This window comes from Lissotriton vulgaris, chromosome 1_2, assembly GCF_964263255.1.
Source record: "Lissotriton vulgaris chromosome 1_2, aLisVul1.2, whole genome shotgun sequence".
Taxonomy (NCBI): domain Eukaryota; kingdom Metazoa; phylum Chordata; class Amphibia; order Caudata; family Salamandridae; genus Lissotriton; species Lissotriton vulgaris.
Genome location: NC_141686.1, coordinates 215,855,622 through 215,877,199, shown reverse-complemented (window position 1 = coordinate 215,877,199; position 21,578 = coordinate 215,855,622). Strand labels below are relative to the sequence as shown.

General features: G+C 47.9%; 1 protein-coding gene across 1 annotated transcript; it reads left to right on the top strand.

Moving 5' to 3' along the window:
- The first annotated feature begins 5,542 nt into the window (after nt 1–5,542).
- On the top strand, nt 5,543–8,182 carry LOC147735032 (macrophage-expressed gene 1 protein-like). The gene has a single exon (XM_086953130.1). The coding sequence runs from the start codon at nt 5,733–5,735 to the stop codon at nt 7,908–7,910; it is 2,178 nt and encodes a 725-aa protein (XP_086809256.1). The 5' UTR covers nt 5,543–5,732; the 3' UTR covers nt 7,911–8,182.
- The last annotated feature ends 13,396 nt before the right edge of the window (nt 8,183–21,578 follow it).

The following is a 21,578-nucleotide window of genomic DNA, read 5'->3' as shown; positions in this document are numbered from 1 at the left end:
TGCAGACACATCAGAGGAGGTGGTGCAATAGTATGTAAGTAAGTAAATAGACAACCATTTAAGCACTAGTCAAAATAAATTGATATTAGGTTGAAATAATCGTGCACTTCCCGGTTTTGAAGTATGCACGCAGCTTTGATCAACTGTGCAGGTCTTTTTGTGGTATTTCATATGATAATCTATATATATGGTTTCAGCACTGGGTTGTCCAGTCTGATATTTTGTTTACAATACATGGTCTTGCGCTGGCATGTTTGGTGAGAGAAATGGTTGGGAAGGTCTGCTCGGATAGACATTGTGAAATGTAAAGTGGCACGCATAAGATGCAGCTAATCCAGATCCAAACATATTCAACCATTTGCAAACCTATCCATCATGTATCCTTCCATCCATCATTTCACTCATCCATCCATTATCCATCCATACACCCTTTCACCCTATCTGCACACCCATCCATCCACTCTTCTTTATCCAATCTTTTGCCCATGCACCCTCCCCTTCACTCACTCATCCACCCTTTCACACATCTGTCCATCCATTCACCCTTTCACTTATCAATTCATCAATCCATCCATCCATCATTTCACTCATCTATCCACCCATTCTTTCTCTCATCATCCATCCATTCACCATTTAATTCATCCTTTCACCCTTTCACTAATCCATCCAGCCATCCACCCATCCCTTCACTTACTCTCTCATCCACCTTTTCACATTAATTCTGAGCTGAGCCTTTGGCTGCAGAGTTGCAGACAGAAGAGACCCATCAGGAACTCACACCTTGCTGTCTTTCCTAAAACAAAGGGAGGTGTTCAAGATGTCCCTGCACATAGTCAATCTGAAACCTTGGGAGTCATGCTTGATGCACAGTGCTAGGACGTGAGGTGACTGTGGCATGGAGTTGTTTCCAGGGCTTTAAGTGGGATCACAAAACTGTGGGGTCTCTCCAAAGGGGGTGTTCGATGTAATTAAGGGCATAGCTTAAAACACCTAAGCTAAAAATCTGTGCTTAGCATAGTGTGCCGCTTGACTGATTTTCTGCTACTTCTGTTATTGCTCCCGGATATATAATAAATCACACTTACAACAAGCCAGGACTACTGGCTTTATCAAATGTTCGTTTTATCAAATAAAAAAGCAGAAACAATGGCTTCCTTGAATATAATATTTAAAATGCATCAGTTCTAAAACGATGGGACTGTGAAAGAACTATAACCCTTTTTTTAAATTCTTTCACTACCTTATTTTGAGGAACTATATTCTCTCTTAGCAGCCTGGGCGTTTTGTACATTTCTTCCTTCTGACAGGATGCCCGAGGCTGGAGGAGCCCCACCACATGCTTTTCAAGCCAGACTGGCCCATTGTCATTCTGTATGTGGCAATCAGCCCCATACAGAATGACAATGGGCGGGGTGGGGCTGCTCTTGAGCTCAGCATAGATCAAGGCGCCCCATCAGGGAGTTGGGGAGGGGAACAGTGCTGTTCCCCAAATGCCAAAATTACGGACAAAAGGGATCCTCGCGGACAACGGACGTGAGGTCCCAATTACGAACGGTCCATGAAATTTACGGACGGTTGGTCACCCTAACAGCACCATGGCAATTGGTCCTGAATAGTCCGTTTAGTGCCCCTATTGGAGAGAGATCTCCTAGCCTGTGGGTGAGGACTGGACTTGGCCCATACAGCGTGCTGACTGGACTGAGGCTGAATGAAGAGGCGCCATGGGTGACAACGCCCCTGAGCCGGCGGGCTGTCTCCGTTGCGAACTGCAGAAGCTGCTGAGGGAGATCAACTGTGCCGCCCAGAAGTTACTGCGAGACTGTCGGCGGGGCTGCTGAAGTGCCCGAAGCCGCAACATGAGGTGAGGTGGAGTGACATCGCCCAGCACTGGGCCGCAGTGACATCCCCAACTGGGTACTTGGTGGGCCTTGGAAACGCTGTGGGGTCCACAAACAGGCCCGCGCTGTGGTTCTGATCAGCGGAGGCTCTCAGCACATGTGGCTGCATATCCTGCAGTTTGTACAGATCTGGGAACTGCCTGAGAAGTCGCTTGGGACTATTTGGGTCCCTAGAGTGGAGAGTCTGGTCCTTCCGGACACCAATAGACCCACGTGAAATGCAGTGGAGGTGGCTCACAAGGAGGCCAATGAAGTGGCCCGACTTGCTCTGGAGCTGCTGGCAGCCAGTCCTAGGAGCCCCAGAGGGAACACCACCTGCTGTGGTACCAAGCAACACGGTCAACTGTATGGTACGGTGCCCCATAAACAGGGGACAAATGTATTGAATAAGGTCTGGTCGACATTATCAGTCTGTGGGGCCGCGTATGGGACAAGGGCCTTGGTGAGCTGGGAGAGACTATCATCTGTGGTTGACGTTGGCCCAGCCCTAAAAAGAGCAGCAGTGATGGCGCAGTGTATAGGGGGCTGGTCTGAGAAGTGTGTAGGGTCACTATTGCACAGGGCACCAAGGGTGACCCTAATTTTTTTTTTATCTCCTCTATTATTCAGATACAAGTTTTCCCTAGAATCACCTCTGATCATGCTCCAGTTGTGTTGGACATTCCTACACTCGGTATTAGCCCAGCTTAAAGGGTCTTTACTTTTGATAGGAAGATTTTCCTGGATAATACTTTTATCAATCATATGAGAGTCTGGAATAAGGACTTTTTTCAAATCAATCATCACTCCACGATGTGTGGGTTGTCTGGGATACTTTTAAAGCGTGTTTTAGAAGGGAAGTCTTGAGTTATGGACTAAATAAACAAAAGCAAGCTAAATGTATATTACAGGAATTGTATAACAAACTTGAAGCAGCTGAAGAAAATTTGCATGTGGGATCTCGCAGGGAAATAATACTACAGAGCTGCAAACAAATGTGGCCAGATCAGGCTAACATCAACCTGGCATGGAGCAAAGAAATTGCCCTAAAATATCAGCTTTATAAAAAAGAATGTTATAAGTATGGTGAGGCCACAGGGCGTTGTTTAGCTCAAAGGTTACGTTCAAAGGAGGCCGCTTAAAGAATACATGGCACACGATCCCCAGGAGATTCTAAAGATCTTTCATAATTTTTATAAAGAACTCTATACAGAACAGGATATGGGTCGAAACGCTAGGGACCTGGGGCTTCAACGTTTACCATTTAAGCGGTTAGATCAGGAGGAAGTGAGATACTGGATAGCCCTATTACTATTGATGAATTAGAGCAGGCTATCAATAGTATGACGATAGGTAAGGCGTCGGGTCCAGATAAGCTTCCTTCTGAGGTCTATAGGACTTTTTGCAAAACCTCAAAATGGATTAGCTGGCCATCTTCAAAGCAGCTCAAATTGGGGGTGCACCGCAATCATGGGATGAGGCTAACATTCTTGTATTCAAGAAGAAGGACAACCCATCTGACCTTCTGGGGTCTTTTCGTCCGATTTCACTTACGAACTGGGATGGGAAAATGTATGCTAAAATCCTCGCGAACCAATTGGCCAAGGTCATCTTCCCTTTGGTTTCCCTAAGACAACACAGGTTTATACCCGGTAGGGGACAGTGAATAATATTGCAAGATGTGTGACCCTGCTTGATATTGCACAGGCTGAGTCCAGGGATTTAGGAATTATTTTGGTTGATGCTGAAAAGGCATTCGACCGCGTCGCATGGGATTTCCTTTGGGGGATCCTACAGCAGATGGGGTTCGGCCAAGGGTATATTCAGGCCTTGCAGGTCTTATATCATTCTCCTGCGGCCAGGATATGTTCAATGGGATTGGCATCTGAACCTGTTCAGCTTTCTAGAGGTACACAGTAGGGGTGCCCCTGCTCCCCGCTATGTTTGAGCTGTATATCAACCCTCTTTTGGATATGTTGGAGAGAAATGTCAAGATAAAACCGTTTTCTGTTAGGCAGGATCATTTCTGTGTCTTCGCATACGTGAATGGCATAGCCATTGTAACATCTGATCCTGTAATGGCTTTACCTGAAATCGAACATCTGGCACATGAACTTGGCTGCATGTCAGGCTATAAGCTTAACACGTCTAAAACGCAGATTCTCTGTACTAATCACATTCTGGCACATTCTGGCTAATGATTCTAGAGTCGTTAACGAGGTTATATATGTGGGTATCAAGATACGGGTGTGTCTGAAAGAGCTGGTTGAGGTCAACTGTGGACTGTTATTGGGAATATTAAACATGCACTTGAGAGATGGGATGTTTACATCTCTCTTTGACGTTTTGTGTTATAAAACAGTGATGCATTACATTAAATAGTCACTAACCCATACATTATAGTTTAGAACATCCGACTAAAGCAGTGTATTTTAATTCCGACATTGCATATCTAGGGTTTTCTTTTGCACCCTCATCATTGTCCACATCTTACTGTTCTCAGTTTAGTAGCTAGGCACTGTCCTCTGATAGTAATTCTTCTTGTGGGGGTTCACAGATATTGCCCCAAAACTATGCCCTGTGCAAAAATACAGATTTTTAAGTTATCATCACATCGTCCATGTCCTGGCACCATCGTCTAAGGATAGGGGTTGATCTGGAGCCCCAGAGCTGCTCTATATTTCTTTTCGCTATTGTCATACCCAGTGCCACCCAGTCTTGTGCATTTGCTGTATCTTAAACAGTAAATGTATAGTCACATTTTATGTTAGTCATATATGTGTGCAACTGTGTGGGACATAATTAAACAATAATCATTTTCATGTGAATAGTGCTGGAACCGCATAGCACAAAAAATACACGTCATTATTCCTCGCAGCCAGGATTCAGCCTTGCGACTCCCTGGTAACACTCACAGACACATGAAGTGACCACCTTAACCAACTCAGCTGGCATCGTATAAAACAGTGCATTTCCCTGATTAACCTACATTTATTATTAATCTAACGTGCGTTATATTTTATAGGTATTTACCTGAATATGTTACTCCAACAGATTGATCATGGAGTTAGTTTCAGCCAAGCCTCTGGCCCCTCCCTCCCCGACCCATCCCTCCTCTCAGGTTCAAGGTTCTCTACTCTAAACTTTTTATTATGCACAATAACCGCCCGCTGAACCTACGAATCTTCCCACTCTATAAACAAAGCCCCCAGTCCTCGACCCTGAAGTCTCCTTTGAAAGGCGGGGTATTTTATATCACTTTCTTGCAGGGATGAAGAACGGGGCTTCCCGGGCCGGTTGTTACGGTTTAGTCCATGCACCCTCCCCGGTCGCCCCTCCCCCTCCCCCGGAGCTGCCGTGACTCAGTGGAGGAGTTTGGCAATGTGTGCCTCACCCCTGCTGATAATGCGGCCCGGCACGCACAGAGTTCCCCCTCCATGTTTTTATCGGAGTTTCCCTGGGCACAGTTTCAGCTTGTTGCTTTTGCCAACTTTGCTGTAAACAGGGCACTGATGTGATTGTCTGTCGCCCTCTCCACAGCCTCTGGAATTTCCACCTGGCCAGTGAAGGGCTCTGATTGGCTCGATTCCTCCGAGTGACGAATTCCCCGTTTTTTTTACGACTCCTGCGGCTTTCTTAAGTTGAAGAACTTCCTCGTCTGGTGAGTGAGCAGCCGAGAGTTCAAGGAGAAACGCAGACACTTTCGACAAGCAGAGACATAGGCAACAGAGGGAGACGAGGCAGGGGCAGTGTCCTCTGGGGCAGTCATAAAAATACGTTTTCCACAGTGCTGCTTCCAGAACACGAGGAAAGAGTGAACTCAGCCCACAGCTGTCCACTGACTTTGAGACGAGGATGCCACCTCAAACGTGGGCCCTGCTGCTTCTGACTGCCGTCAGCGCCACCTCTCAGGACTTGGGGTTCTTGGAGTGCAAGAAAGCCTCTGGCTTGAACGTCCTGGAGGTGCTGCCCGGAGGAGGCTGGGACAACCTGCGCAATGTGGAGATGGGGATCGTGATGAGCATGAACTACTCGCTGTGCCGCACCACGGAGGACGGAGAGTACCTCATCCCCAACGACGTGCACGTCATCCCGCGCAAGCAGAGCAACATTGAGGTCAACTCAGAGCTGATTGAGAGCTGGCTCAACTACACAGACGTCACCTCCCGCTCCATCAACGCCCAGGCCTCCTTCCTCTCAGTGGTCAATGGCAAGTTCTCCACCAGCAGCCAGGAGACCAAGACATGCAATGTCTTTGACCAGACGATGACCAGCCGGGTGCAGATACGCCATCATATCTACTCGGTGAAGGCCGCTCCAAATTTTGCATTTGATCCCGGCTTTAAAAACCTGCTGGTTGACATTGGCAATCATCTGGAGAACAATCAGAGTCGCGATGCAGAGTACTGGGCGGAGATGCTTGTGCTCAGTTATGGGACGCACGTACTCACTAACCTGGAGGCTGGGGCCACCTTGGTGCAGGAGGACCAGGTGTCCAAGGTCTTCATGGAACAGCATGCCAGCCAGAAGGCGGCCATCACAGCTTCAGCTTCCGCCAGTTTCTTCGGCAAGATCAACGTAGGCATTGGAGGTGCTACCACAGTTTCGGACGAAGTTGCCAAGAGTTATTTGGAAAATACTGTGTCTTCTAAAATTGAGAGTCATGGCAGCCTTCCCTTCTATCCAGGCATCACTCTTCCAAAATGGCAAGACGGTATCAATAACCGCCTTGTGGCTATTGACAAGTTTGGACTTCCACTTCCATTCTTCATCAACCCTGAGATGTTGCCAGACCTGCCTGAGCCCACAGTGAAGCGGGTGGCAGTCACTGTGGAGAACGCCATCCGTCTGTACTATGCTGTCAACACCCACCCGGGATGCGTCGACTTAAAATCACGCAACTTCAACTTTGAAGCTAATGTGGATGATGGTTCGTGCCTTGGCGCCAACACCAACTTTACCTTTGGGGGTGTCTTTCAGGAGTGTCATGGACTATTTGGAGGTGACACTGAGGAGCTTTGCCAGCAATACCGCACCAAGAACCCAAAGAGTGGTGACTTTTCATGTCCGCCAAACTACAGCCCGGTCCTGCTGCATGGCGAGCAGAGGTCAGTGACCAAGCCAAAGACTGAGTGCCACAACCAATGCCACCGATGCTGGCTGGTAGCCAAGTGCTGCCACACCGAGTGTGGCATCAACTACTACACTAGCAAAGTTGAGTTCAATGCGTATTGGTGCGCTGCCACGGGTCCTGTGCCGCAGGGATCTGGGTTTCTCTTTGGTGGGTTGTACAGTGCTGGAGAAGCAAACCCACTGACAGGCAATACTGCATGCCCCTCCTACTTCTACCCACTGCCGCTGTTCGACAACCTGAAGGTGTGCGTGAGTGATGACTATGAGATGGGCTATGAGTTTTCAGTGCCATTTGGGGGTTTCTTTAGCTGTGTAGCGGGAAATCCGCTGACTGGCCTACTGAAAGGACAAAGTCCCGGTGTCCTACAGGATTTTTTCTACAAGAACCCCACAAATTATCCCATGAAGTGCCCACAGGGGTACAGCCAGCACAAAGCATATATAAGTGATGGCTGTGAGGTGCTCTACTGCCTGAAAGCTGGCACACTCTTTGCCCAGCGACTGCCTCCAATCAAGTTGCCACCATTTATCCGCCCACCAGCATACAACTCGAACATTAATGAGACAATCCTGGTCCGTGCAGAAGGTGACAAGGCTTGGGTGAAGGTACAGGGCACAAAGATCTGGAGGCTGGCCAACGCCACCGACGAGCAGAATATGGCTGAGCTCCTGGGTGCAAGGTCTTCCAGCACTGGGCCCAGTGGTGGTGATATTGCCGGGATCACCATAGCAGTGACCATCGTATTGGCTGCAGCCATCATCGCAGTGATATATGGTTTTAAGCGCTTTCGTGGCAGTAAGGGGTTCAAAGAGATCCAGCCCAGTCGTCTGGTGGAGGATCAGGGGAGCTATGGAGCCATGGGGGACTCAGCAGAGCCAGTGACCATCAGCACCGCCTGAGCAGAAGGTCTTGAGATGCAACATTTGAGGGCGATGAAGGACAGACAACACTTTTGGTTCCCTGGTTATGTCTTCTGAGGATTCCATGTATTTCTGGACATTTAGAGAAGATAGGAGGCTGATGTTAAGTGCAGGTGAGGCGCTGTGGGGTTGAATACACAATGAGGCAACTAGAGAGAAAAAAAGGAATAAGGTTGGAAGGGGAGTAGCAGGACTTGGATAGAATAAGATACTGGTGTTGATACAAGGGACGAGGGCAGAAAGCTACTTACACAACCTACCTCACTCTCACCTTCGTCTTGGTACACTCAATCTTTCACTGACTTTCAAACACATTCACCAATACATTTATCCTAACTATTAGGAGTAAGAGACCACTAGGTAGCGCCTAAAACCATTGGGGGAGTAAAGTACTTCACACATGGTGTCTTTCCTTCATTTATTCACTCACATTCTGAACTATTAGGAGTAAGAGACCACTAGGTAGCGTCTAAAAACCATTGGGGGAGTAAAGTACTTCACAAATGGTGTCTTTCCTTCATTTATTCACTCACATTCACCTTCTGCACACTTATTCATGGCTCACACCCACACACTTACCTTTTGCATTCATACACTCACTCTAACACATTTCTCCGTCATTAGCAGCCTTACATTTCATCTTACAAGCCGAACGGGCTACCATGTGCACTCACTTCCATACACAAATGTAGACACACCCACCAACCCACCTCACCACGTGACACACCTTGCACTAATACACTCAAAACCATCTATCTTACTCTTGCACACACTCGCCTGGGACATTACTTCAGAACAAAGGCTTCCCTTGTTACCTGTGTGCAGTCATCTCTTCACGCAATCTGAGTACCTTCACTTCTTTCATTTGAAAGGTTGAGTGGTAGCATTTCTCAACAGGAGTACAATACTTTAAATGTGGGATTACTAACACTTCGATGTAGCAAACAGGTACTCTGGGAGAGGGAGTACCTTGGATTAAATAGTTTAAAGCACTGCCCTCATCAAAACACAGACTTATTCCCTCACACACTCCGCCCCCACGCACAGCGGCTTTCGCAATCCTACATTCAAACATGGAGCCATGAACCCCAGTTAACCAGCCCCAAATCCCGGCCGCTCCCTGTTCTCCTTTCTCCTGCCTGTGGTCACCTTTCCCTGATCCCCAAGCCCCTGGACCCAGCGGGCAAGTTCCCTCACCCATTGCCTTTTAGTGGACAAGCTTCTCATTTTACTCTTCAATGCAACGCATTTCTTAGCCTTTACCTACTCCTGCCTTTAAACCCTGCTACAGGGGCACCAGGTCACAGGCACAGCTAGCTAGGATCTACTGGTGGAGGTGCAGGGGTATCACCGGTCTTGATTTTCTAGGGAAAGTCCCCGTTTAAAAAAAAACAGCTGTAGGGAAGTTTAGGTCTGTGCTTTCCCAGCAGTGTTTGAGAGCCTATTGCATGCCTTCTAATAACAACTTAGACTAGTGCTCTTCAGAACAAAATAGAAACCACCAGGAGCCAAAGTTAACGGGGACAATATTTACAATGTCCCAAGGAAAATAGGTGGCATGGGGCCAGGAGAGGCTGCCAAGAGTCAGAAGGAGATGTCCAGTGCTTCAGGGGGGTACAGTGAAAGAGGACTCTGCTCAAGGGGTGTCAAAAAAGGAACATTGGACCAGGAGGGTCAGCTAAAGGGAACATTGCTACAGGAGGGTCAGCGAAAGGGAACATTGCTCCAGGAAGGTCAGCTAAAGGGAACATTGCTACAGGAGGGTCAGCGAAAGGGAACATTGCTCCAGGAGGGTCAGCTAAAGGGAACATTGCTCTAGGAGGGACAGTGAAAGGGAGCATTGCTCAAGGAGGGACAGTGAAAGGGAGCATTGCTCTAGGAGGGACAGTGAAAGGGAGCATTGCTACAGGAGGGCCAGCTAAAGGGATCATTGCCCCAGGAGGGTCAGCTAAAGGGAACATTGCTACAGGAGGGTCAGCTAAAGGGAACATTGCCACTGGAGGGTCAGCGAAAGGGAACATTGCTACAGGAGGGTCAGCTAAAGGGAACATTGCTACAGGAGGGTCAGCTAAAGGGAACATTGCCACTGGAGGGTCAGCGAAAGGGAACATTGCTACAGGAGGGTCAACTAAAGGGAGCATTGCTCCAGGAAGGACAGTGAAACGGAGCATTGCTCTAGAAGGGACAGTGAAAGGGAGCATTGCTACAGGAGGGTCAGCTGAAGGAACATTGCTACAGGAGGGCCAGATAAAGGGAACATTGCTCCGGGAGGGTCAGCTGAAAGTAACATTACTACAGGAGGGTCAGCTAAAAGGAACATTGCTCCAGGAAGGGCAGTGAAAGGGAGCATTGCTCTAGGAAGGTCAGCTGAAGGGGAAATTGCTCCAGGATGTTCAGTGGACTTTGCTCCAGTAGGAACAGTGAAAGGTAACATTGTTCCAGGAGGGACAGGGAAAGGGAACATTGTTCCAGGAGGGGCAGGGAAAGGGAACATTGTTCCAGGAGGGGCAGGGTAAAGGATCATTATTCCAGGAGGATCAGGGAAATGGAACATTGTTCCAGGAGGGGCAGGTAAAGGGAACATTGTTCCAGGAGGGGCAGGGTAAGGGAACATTATTCCAGGGGGTCAGGGAACAGGAACATTGTTCCAAGAGGGGCAGGGAAAGGAAACGCTGTTCAGGAGGGGCAGAGAAAGGGAACATTTTTCCAGGAGGGGCATGGTAAGGGAACATTGTTCCAGGAGGGGCAGGGAAAGGAAACACTGTTCAGGAGGGGCAGGGAAAGGGAACATTGTTCCAGGAGGGGCAGGTAAAGGGAACATTGGTCCAGGAGGGGCAGGGTAAGGGAACATTATTCCAGGAGGGGCAGGGAAAGGGACCATTGTTCCAGTAGGGGCAGGGAAAGGGAACACTGTTCAGGAGCGGCAGGGAAAGGGAACATTGTTCCAGGATGGACAGTGAAAGGTAACATTGCTCCAGGCAGGCCAGTGAAAGGGAACATTGTTTCAGGAGGGACAGTGAAAGGGATTTTTTCTTCCGAAAGATCAGTAAACATTGCTCCATGAGGTGTGATTAAAGGCACGCTGCTCCAGGAGGCTGTGCGAAAGGTAATAAGTCGCCAGGTACCATAGTGAAAAGCATACTTAACCAGGAGCCCTTGTGAGAGGGACTAAGTAGGAAGCACAGTAAAATGTACCTCGCTCCACAATGCACATTACAAGGGAACAGTGCTTCAAGTGGCTCATTAAAAGTTGGACTTCTTCACTGGTACAGTCAAATGCACACTGCTCCCGGGGACACTTTAAGTGGGGCACTGCTCTCGAGTGCGTGATATAAGAGCACATTTCCCCAGAAGACATGCTTACAAGGCAGGCGGCAGAGTGGGAGGCGTACTGGTGCAGGCGGTACATTGAAATGACACATTACTCCAAATTGGGCATTTAAAGGTCACACTGCATACATGTCAATAGACCCAATTCAGACGGTAGATTCACGATTTTTGAAGGCATTATGGCTTAATTGTGGCTGTCTCCCACCTGAAACTGCCTCTACTCCAACAGAAGTCAATGGGAGAAATACATTCTTCTATAACGTTGCCATGTATGAAACTGTACCTCCAGCAGGAAGAGTTAAAGGGCTCTATGATTAAGGGGCCAAGTTAAAGGGAGTCTCAGGTGCTCTGATGTTTGCCAACTTGGACATTTTACAGTTCATGTGAACTTTTTGGAAGAAACAAATTTTGTATGAAACCTCGAACTTCCACTTTGTAAATTGTGATTAATTTACTTCTGATGCAAATAAAGACCTGTCACAGCCCTGGACCCTAACAATGAATGATGAACTGTTGTGCTTTATTTACAGAGGGCTCATAATACCTCAGGGTTGAAAACTGACAAAAACGAATATTTTCTTTCTGTAGTGCCTTGAATTCTGTTTATAATTATACAAAAAAGTGTTACCTCTGTAACCATAAAAGAAACAATTGTTCATACCACAGTAGTCCTTTTTATTGACTCCGTGCTTAATTCACTTATATTTTCTTTAGTTTTTTCAAATGTTTTTTCCCCATATTATATATTCAAAGATACACCTCTAAGTCTGTTTCAATATTTACAAATAACGTGTCTGAGGAACAATATTTACATAACGTACATAGAAATGATAACTGATACTTTGCACAAACATGAAAACAACGTAAAACATTTATGTGCATTTCAGTCTATTTGCAACCTACAGATGTTTACACATGGACTTCGTGTCCTACATAGTTCTATCTGGTATTGGGACTTATTGTATATACGTCCTCAATGTTTTTGAAATGTCGAAGTCCTGAAGAGGTCAGAGTCCTACCAGTATGAACAATTGTTTCATTTATGCTTACAGAGGTAACTTTTTTGTACTATTGTATGTATCTAACTCCAGCCTCTATATTCCTGAATTGAATCACTCCCCCACTTTGGTACCTCATGGAACAATGTTTATGGCACTGCTTTTATGGGGGAATTGCAATGGCCAAAAATAAAGGTTTCACAAGGTGCTAACAATATCTTCCACTTGGCTGAGGTGACAGGAAGTGCAAGTTTAAAACTATCTGCTCTATCAGGTATAGTAAACACCCTTGCCCCCGTCACCTAACGTGGTATGATTTATGTTTGTGTTAGTTGAGGGGGGAGGTGTTTATGTATGTGTGCGCGCGCGCCCAGGTGTCTGTGAGTGCGCAGGAAAGACATTTTAAGCAAGAGAAAAAAGTATTTGTAAAGTAATTTAAAAAATGACCAATTTTCTTGCTCCAAATTGAAAATTGGAATGCATTGAAGTTAGAACTGTACACTGCCCTCCTGTTTAGACATGCGCACTTATTAAACACCACAAAGGATCTAATATACGAACAGCTGTAGCCATCACTTACGACATTTACAAATTCCACCTTCCTTTGTAAACTGAATTTACTGTTCCAAGAAACAGGGGCAATTAAATAGTCCGATGCCCCAGGGGGTACAAGGGCAACACTTCTCTTGAGGACAGGGTTAAACCGTACATGTAAAGAAACACTACTTCAGTAGGTATGATTGTCCCTGGGGGGATAATGAAATAGATCAGTAGAGTAAGTTAAGGAATGTAGTTGCTCCAGGAGAGCACTATTCTCCAGCTAGTAGGGTTTTGGAAGAGTGCTCCAGGAGTTAAAGTTAAAAGGGGGAGAGTTGCAGAGGGATCTCTGCCATGGGAGGTACAGTTAAATGGGTGGGACCCCAGAGGGCCACAGTGCTAGGAGAGATCCAGTTAAATGCATGGCTTTAAGTGGGATGGGAAAACTGGGGGGTCTCTCAAAGGGTCGTGGTCAATGTAATTAAGGGCATGGCTTAAAAAAACCTGCAGCTAAAAATCTGTGTTAAGCACAGTATGCCGCCCGACTTGTATTTTGCTGTTCCTGTCATTGCGTCCAGATATATGATAGAACAAGTCACATCATACCTACAAGTCAGGACTATTGGCTTTGTCAATGGTTGCTGGTTGCATAAGATAAATAAGCAGCACTTCCACTTAAAGCCCTGGTGGTGACACCACGACAATGTTACTGCTCCTAAGAATCAAAAAGAGAAGGGAAATCCAGAGAGAACATTACTCTCTTTAAGGGATTTCCCTTCCCCTACAACGCTCACCACGTGCACATCAATGTGCCTGCTGTCACTGCAGTCTGGAAAAAGAAAATGGACCGCCTGTGCCAGGGCACAAAACAGAGCCTGATAAAGACCCGTTTCGAGGCCCCCTTAAAAAACTGCCAGTGCTCGGACCCAGTGAGACCCAGCCCACTTAAAGCCCTAGTTAAATCGTGTAATACCACAGAGGGCCGCTCTGCTAATGAAGGTAGAGTTAAATAGTGTAGTACTTCAGTTGGGCTCTCTGGTACCGTCCGGAGGTAAAGTTAAGTGTCGTGCTCTGGGAGGGGCACTTGAGTGGTGCAGTGCTCCAGTGGGTCACTCTGCTCATAGAGGGGCACTTGCGTGGTGCAGTGCTCCAGTGGGTCACTCTGCTTTGGGAGGGACAGGTAGATGATACTGGCTTCTAGTGGAACACTGAGCTACAAAAGCTGTGGTTACACTCTTCTGTGCTCTAGGAGCACCTGCGTCAAGGGAGCTCTGTTCCATAGGACCCCCATGCTTTGGTCCAGGAGGGGTGACAAATGCAAAAATAACAGTTGATCGACAGAATGCAGAACAATGTCATACATTCACCCCAGTACAGAGATCTGGGCCTAAATCCATCGTTTTTTTGCACTCCACACCACCCCAGTTCAGACATGGCCATATGCAAATCAGCATTGACCCTGTGCCTCATGGGAACAGTCCAGCCCGAACTGCCAAGCCATGTCTTTCCTGGACCGGAATCAAGCCTCCTAGGACCGTTTTCTGGCTGTCAGCCGTCTTCAGCCAGGATAGCTTGACTCCAGTGATGTGGAGAGCCTGGGGCTCACGTCTGAGCATACCCAGCCCACTCAGGGTGACAAATGCAAAAACAACAGATAATGGACAGAATGCAGAACAGAGTCATACATTCACCCCAGTACAGAGATCTGGGCCTAAATCTGTTGTTTATTTTATGCAACAGACAACCATTGACAAGGCCAATAGTCCTGACTTGTAGATATGATATTACTTGTAGGATCATATAGCTGGATGGAATGACACAAACAGCAAAATACAAGTCAGGCAGCACACTATGCTAAGCACCGATTTTTAGCTATGTGTTTTTAAGCCACGCACTTAATTACCCTGAACACGCCCTTTGGAGAGACCCCATTATTTTTTCATCCCACTTAAAGCCCTGGAACAGACAGTCCAAAGCTGTCTGGTAGGTGGGCCCAAAAACCCAATGCATATTGAATGAGCAAGAAAAGAGGCAAGTGTTTTGAGCCGCATCCAAATACTGGAGCAGGTATGAATTTAAAGAGCCTCTGTGTCTTCCAGTTTTAAGTTTATAGAGGTCTCCACACAATCCTAACAACCTGTGATTGTAACAACTGACGCTTCCTGCAACTGGCAGGAAAAGGGCACCCTGCACACAGCGCCTCGCCTCAGACCTCGACGGTGAATGCATTAGTCTACTGAGCTATCTTCCCTGTAAATATTTGTCGGGGCTTACTGTAAAGCACGGATATCAGCGGGGCAGGCATTATTCCTCTGAGCTATCTTACCACGAAGTGCCATTGTTTATAGCTCAGCAGGTGGCGCCTAGCCCACAAAGCTATCTTATCAGAAAATGTTTGTACCGAAATGCCCCGTTGTGGTATGAGACCTTTCAGCAGGGGTGGGGTGCATACCCCGCCAGTAAGTATTTATACGGATGGTAAAAAGGCCGCTATGGCACTCAGATATATCAACACTGGGTGTGTTTGTTCAGTCAGCTAAAAATATTATGAAAGTTAAATTATAAAATGCCAATTGAACGCGGGGGTGTTTCATTTCAGTTTTTTCAGGCGTACTATGCGGGGGCAGTTATACAGCTCTCCCTCCCAAGCCGCCCAGTTTCCTAACGTTTCTGACATTTTTCATTCGCAAATAATTCAACCGACCCTTGAAAGGCACGCTAACCCGAATGCTGTCCGCAGGCGCCGAACCCACTGAGCTATCATGGTTTGTTTCATATACTTCAATAGAACTCGTTTTCACACGCGTTGGTAATGAAAACGAGCCTCGCCTTTTACATTCGCGAATAAACTGGAAACTGTAATCGGATATGGACAAAGGAGTCTGATTTTCTCAAAACGAGTCAAGACGAGAAGCGAGAGCTGCAGAGTTAGTTTCGGTTCTGCCTCAGTCAGCCGCGTATACCCATGTTGTGCCGCAAGGCTCCTACTTCCGCCCCTGTGACGCACGGACTGTTTCCGGCCGCGCGTGCAGTCACCGTTGCGGTCAGGAATTTACTCTCACAGGCCGCGCGTGCAGAGTAGCTCTTCAAAGCCCCAAATGATTTACATTAATAGAGGAGCCCCTTCACGACTTAATATTTCATGTAACACTCCCTCCCCACAGGATGACTGGGAGAACTGATCACCCCCAGACTTGCTGGGGTTATAGACTTTCTCCAACAGATAAAACAAGCATTTGCAATGCAATAGGTTTTGCATTAGGAAAGTGTGAGCTATTGGTATTGTAAATGACAATTATTTTTTAATATGTGTTGGCTTTGAAAATATATAAATTAATAGCATTGTTATTCACAAAGCCAATAGCTTACACTTTCCTAATGCGAGTCCTATTGGCTATGGCAATGCTTGTTGATAGCAAGCAAGGACAGTGCTGTTGTGGTGCTGAGTGATGATGTGGTTGGGCTGAGTGATGTGGTGGTGTATTAGAGTAATGTGGTGGTGTATTGGAGTGATGTGGTGGTGTATTAGAGTGATGTGGTGGTGTATTAGAGTGATGTGGTGGTGTCCCAGAGTGATGTGGTGGTGTCCCAGAGTGATGTGGTGGTGTCCCAGAGTGATGTGGTGGTGTCACTGAGTGATGTGGTGGTGTCCCCGAGTGATGTGGTGGTGTCTCCGAGTGATGTGGTTGTGTCCCCGAGTGATGTGGTGGTGTCCCCGAGTGATGTGGTGGTGTCCCCGAGTGATGTGGTGGTGTCCCTGAGTGATGTGGTGGTGCCCCTGAGTGATGTGGTGGTGCCCCTGAGTGATGTGGTGGTGCCCCTGGTGGTGCCCCTGAGTGATGTGGTGGTGCCCCTGAGTGATGTGGCGGTGTCCCTGAGTGATGTGGCGGTGTCCCTGAGTGATGTGGCAGTGTCCCTGAGTGATGTGGTGCTGTCCCTGAGTGATGTGGTGTGTGAGGGTGAGGGTGTGTGGGGGTGTGAGGGGATGAGTAAGGGTGAGAGGGTTGTGAGGGTGAGGGGTGTGAGGTTGTGAGGATGAGTGAGGGTGTGTGAGGGTGCGGGGGTGTGAGGGTGACGGGGGTGAGGGTGAGGAGGTGTGAGGGTGAGGGTCCGCAGTAAATGGTGGCAGGGCAGAAATCATAAGACAGAGAGAAGAGACTGCGTGCTGACTGCGTTGGTCAGTTTCAGAATCCGGAGGGGCAGTCAGCACAGTCTGCGAGGGATCAACGTGTCTAGAGGCAAAGCATAGCGGATGTAGCATTGCAGCTAGCAAGTCGAGTGTTTTCAAGCTGAGTGTCCCTAGAGAGATGGCAACACAGCAACAGCATTTGAGGAGCAAGGCTACTCTAAACAAGCACGTTAGGCTTTCACTTTTGTCCAGAAACAAGCTCTACAGAGCAACCCCTGCAACCTCCTCCCTGCCACGTGTGTTTTCTTATTGCTAAAGACATCAGTCATTTCAAGGGCTGTGAGGCAGGCGGGGAACATTAATCTAGAGAACGAACCGTGCAAACAGGCATGACATCCGTTGAGTCAGTGATTCATGTGAGTGAATACATTGCGACCTTGGGAAAAGGGCATCTCTGCAGCGTCAGCTCGCATGACGTCATAGCTTCCATCGAGGCAGCAGATGCAGTGGCACTGGGACCCCTTGAATCCTGGGGTTTGCTGTATTGCCCAGTCCAAACAGCGGCCGGAGGCCCGTTTCCTAGATCTCATGACACACTGGTTACGTCACTGGTTCCTAGTGAATGTATGACGCTACAACGCGGTCAGCTACATCGCACGCTGTAACATCGCGTCTATTATATTGCTTCCGCCATTACATCGTGATCTATGACATCGCATCCCCTTGCAACGCGATTGCATTGACTCCCATTAGCCCGAACATCACCCCGCAGTCGATTACGTCGCAGGGCAAAACAACGCGATTTCTTGTATATCCCGCATGAACCCAACTCTACCCCTGCCCCCCCTTCCCGTCCCCCTCGCCACCAAATCTTCTAATTTTCTTACTTTCTTAGTATCGTATATTATTATTTGTTAAATTGCAAGTAATGCAACCCTATTTATGTAAAACTTTTATATTACTTTTTTTCCCGAGGAACGGGGAGGGGGTGGGGGGGGAGGGTAGGGCTGTATAAAAGGAGTGGCCCCCCTCCCTCCATCCATTTTGCAGTCTCTAGTCCAGTGGCCCAGACGTGAGAGCAACGTTCGTGTGCAGCGACCTCCGCCATTCGAAGTAAGTCACCTTAATTAATTGTGCATATTTACCAGGAATTACAGGCTTCACACCGTGCCTTTACGCCATGGCCAGACAACGGTGGTCGAATGTTTGTAGAATATCTCTGTATAACGGCAGCATGAGCATTTTTCATATGTAGGCCCCATAATGTCCTAGATGCCGATGTAGGTACAGAAATACCTGCACAAAAGTCTCGCCCCCCACCTTTGTAGGTAGGACAGGCCCTGCAAGCGCAGAACAATCCGTTGGCCTTAGTACACAGGTGCGCACACAGTCAAAACAGTATATGCAGGTGCACACGCTGTCAAACGTATGCATACATTCATAGAAAACGCACACAGGGACGCTTGGATAGGCACTCTTTCCCATGACGATTACCATCTGTTGACAAAGAAACGCTATCCTTTGAGCCCATTACTCTGCTCAGCTGTGCTGTTATTCTTTGCCTGCTGTGGCTCAATGCAACATGTCAAGTGGTCCACACAAACTCTTTCTCTTTCTTCTCAGTTTTACTGCACCTGCTGTTAGGAATCTGAGGATGACTGGTCACCTGTCTGTGACCAAGAAGAGACACTTTCCATAGCATTCCTTGCCCTTCTGTGGGAAACACCCGTTAAAACGAAAGCATTACATCGCGCTTCCATCGCAACGCAACTAGGACATCGCAGGAGGCTTCACAACGCATGCAATTACAATTACCCCCCCCATGATGTTCCCATCCACCCACCCATCATGCATCCATCCACCCATTAATCCACCCATCCTGCATCCATCATCCTGCCTCCACCCATGCATCCATCCTTCCACCCATCATGCATCCATCATCCTGCATCCACCCATGCATTCATCCACCCACCCATCCTGCATCCATCATCCTGCATCCACCCATGCATCCATCCACCCACCCATCCATCATGCATCCATCATCCTGCATCCACCCATGCATTCATCCACCCACCCATCCTGCATCCATCATCCTGCATCCACCCATGCATCCATCCACCCATCCATCATGCATCCATCCACCCATCCATCCATCATGCACCCATCATCCTGCATCCACCCATGCATTCATCCACCCACCCATCCTGCATCCATCCACCCATCCTGCATCCACCCATGCATCCATCCACCCACCCATCATGCATCCATCATCCTGCAACCACCCGTGCATTCATCCACCCACCCATCCTGCATCCATCATCCTGCATCCACCCATGCATCCATCCACCCACCCATCATCCTGCATCCACCCATGCATTCATCCACCCACCCATCATGCATCCATCCACCCATCCTGCATCCACCCATGCATCCATCCACCCACCCACCCATCATGCATCCATCATCCTGCATCCACCCATGCTTCCATCCACCCACCCATCATGCATCCATCATCCTGCATCCACCCATGCATCCATCCACCCACCCATCATGCATCCATCCACCCATTAATCCACCCATCCTGCATCCACACATGCATCCATCCACCCACCCATCATGCATCCATCCACCCATTCATCCACCCACCCATCATGCATCCATCCACCCATTCATCCACCCATCCTGCATCCACCCAACGGTGTCATTCTGTGGTATAATCCGAATCAACAGCTGGCAATCATACATGCGACATATAAAAAAGAAGCATTTGTAAGTGTCGTTTATTGATGTACTTGTAATTTTTTTTGTTATGTGGCTCAGGCGAGTCTCGAGCCTTGGTTCCCAGCACCAAAGTCAGCAGCGCTATCCGTGTTGCCACCTCCTCTCTCGCTTTGCAGGTCCGGCATTTTACACGCCTATCACTTATCCCCCTGTTGCCTCTGTATGCAATCTGTTTAATAAAATTAATGCTGTGTATTAACAGTACCGGTTATTGCAAGAGCAGGTCTCCTAGATGAAATCAGTTTCTGACGCTCAAGCTTCAGAGGTTCTGATTTGTGAGCGGTAATGGGTCCAGGCTTAGGCCCTACCAGGTTGCTGTTTTTTTTCTGCTGGACTGGCAGGGTGGGGGTCCGTTTTACTGCTGGTGGTGGCCTGTTTTTTAGGCTGGGACAGGAGCAACCATGTTTGCTGTCTGCATTGCTTCATGCAAAAAGAACAATTGAGGGACAGAATTAAAGCTATTCGGCACACGTGCACATGAAAAATTCATTAACACAGTCATTATTGTAAGCTGTATAATTATTAATAAAGCTGCTTCGTGATGTCCATCAATGGGTGCATGGACGATGGCTGGATGATGGCTGAATGATGGAAGGCGGGGATGAATGATGGGTGGATGGATGGATGAGAGGGTGGATGGATGAAGGGTGTATGATTGGACGGGTGAAAGGCTGGATGAATGGCGGATTGGTGGGAGGATGGATGAATGAAATGGTGCGTGGAAGAATGGATGGAGCATTTGTAAGTGTCGTTTTTTAATGCACTTGTAATTTTTTTGTTTGTTTATGTGGCTCAGGCGAGTCTCGAGCCTTGGTTCCCAGCACCAAAGTCGTCAGCGCTATCCGTGTATTTTACACGCCTTTCACTTATCCCCCTGCATTTCTATTTATTAATAATTTCCCCCAGGCCATGCACACATATTAGGAATATCACGTGCATTTCACTAGCGAGGCGGAATGCCCCTGCAACCAAGATCCATGCTTTTTAAGTGCAAGTGTAATGCTATGTCGCTTTTTAATTTTTTTATTGATTAAATGAATTTATGTTAAAGTAATAGCCTGCGAATGCCCCTAACCTGCAAATGCCACTGCAACCGAGAGCCGTGTTTATTGTTTATTTATTACATAAGTTCAAGTTCAAAATTAATTTTATTAAAGGACTTTCTGTTCACGTTACATAACTTCAAGTTCAAGCGGAATGCTGCTGCCTTCAATTTCAAGCGGAATGCTATGTAATAGCCTGCGATGTGATGGTCCATGCGATGTTATAGCATGCGTCGTAATTGCATGCGTTCTGAAGCCCGCGGCGAATCTCTTTGTCGCTTGGTGAGGTCTCCAGAGTGTTGCAGTCTGACATCGGAACCACTGCGCTGCGGAGTCTCATGCCCGGCTGAACTACAGAGTGACAACCTCCGGTTCACTGGCAGCACCTCTGCCATTCTCCCACTGATGTCCTACAATATTTCCGAGTCTCACTCACGGATTCAAAAGTAGCACTCCCACCGTGCCTCAGTGACACACTGCAATAACTCCCGGCCGCATGGCATGGCTCAGGGTGTACCTCTCTTTGTGTCACGACCACAGCTCTTGGGCCTCACTCACTCGTGCACTCCAATGCTTTTGAGCCCGTCTCTGACTGGCTTCAGTATCCCACTGTCACTCACGGAGCCGTTTTGGATCCTTGCTCACTGACGTACTACAACACGCAGGGGTCTCACTGCATGACTCATGAGCAGGCGGCACTCGCTGCAGCACACTGAGCACCCCCTCACTGCTGCGCTTCTGGGTGTCACTGCAACTCCACTCAGTCGCTCACTGCCATGAGTGTGCCAAGTTGAGCTGAAGCGGCTGTCTGCCTGGGCGCCTCAGAGGG

Coding starts and splice junctions, on each gene's coding strand:
- LOC147735032 (XM_086953130.1), top strand. CDS start 5,733: ATGCCACCTCAAACGTGGGCCCTGCTGCTTCTGACTGCCGTCAGCGCC.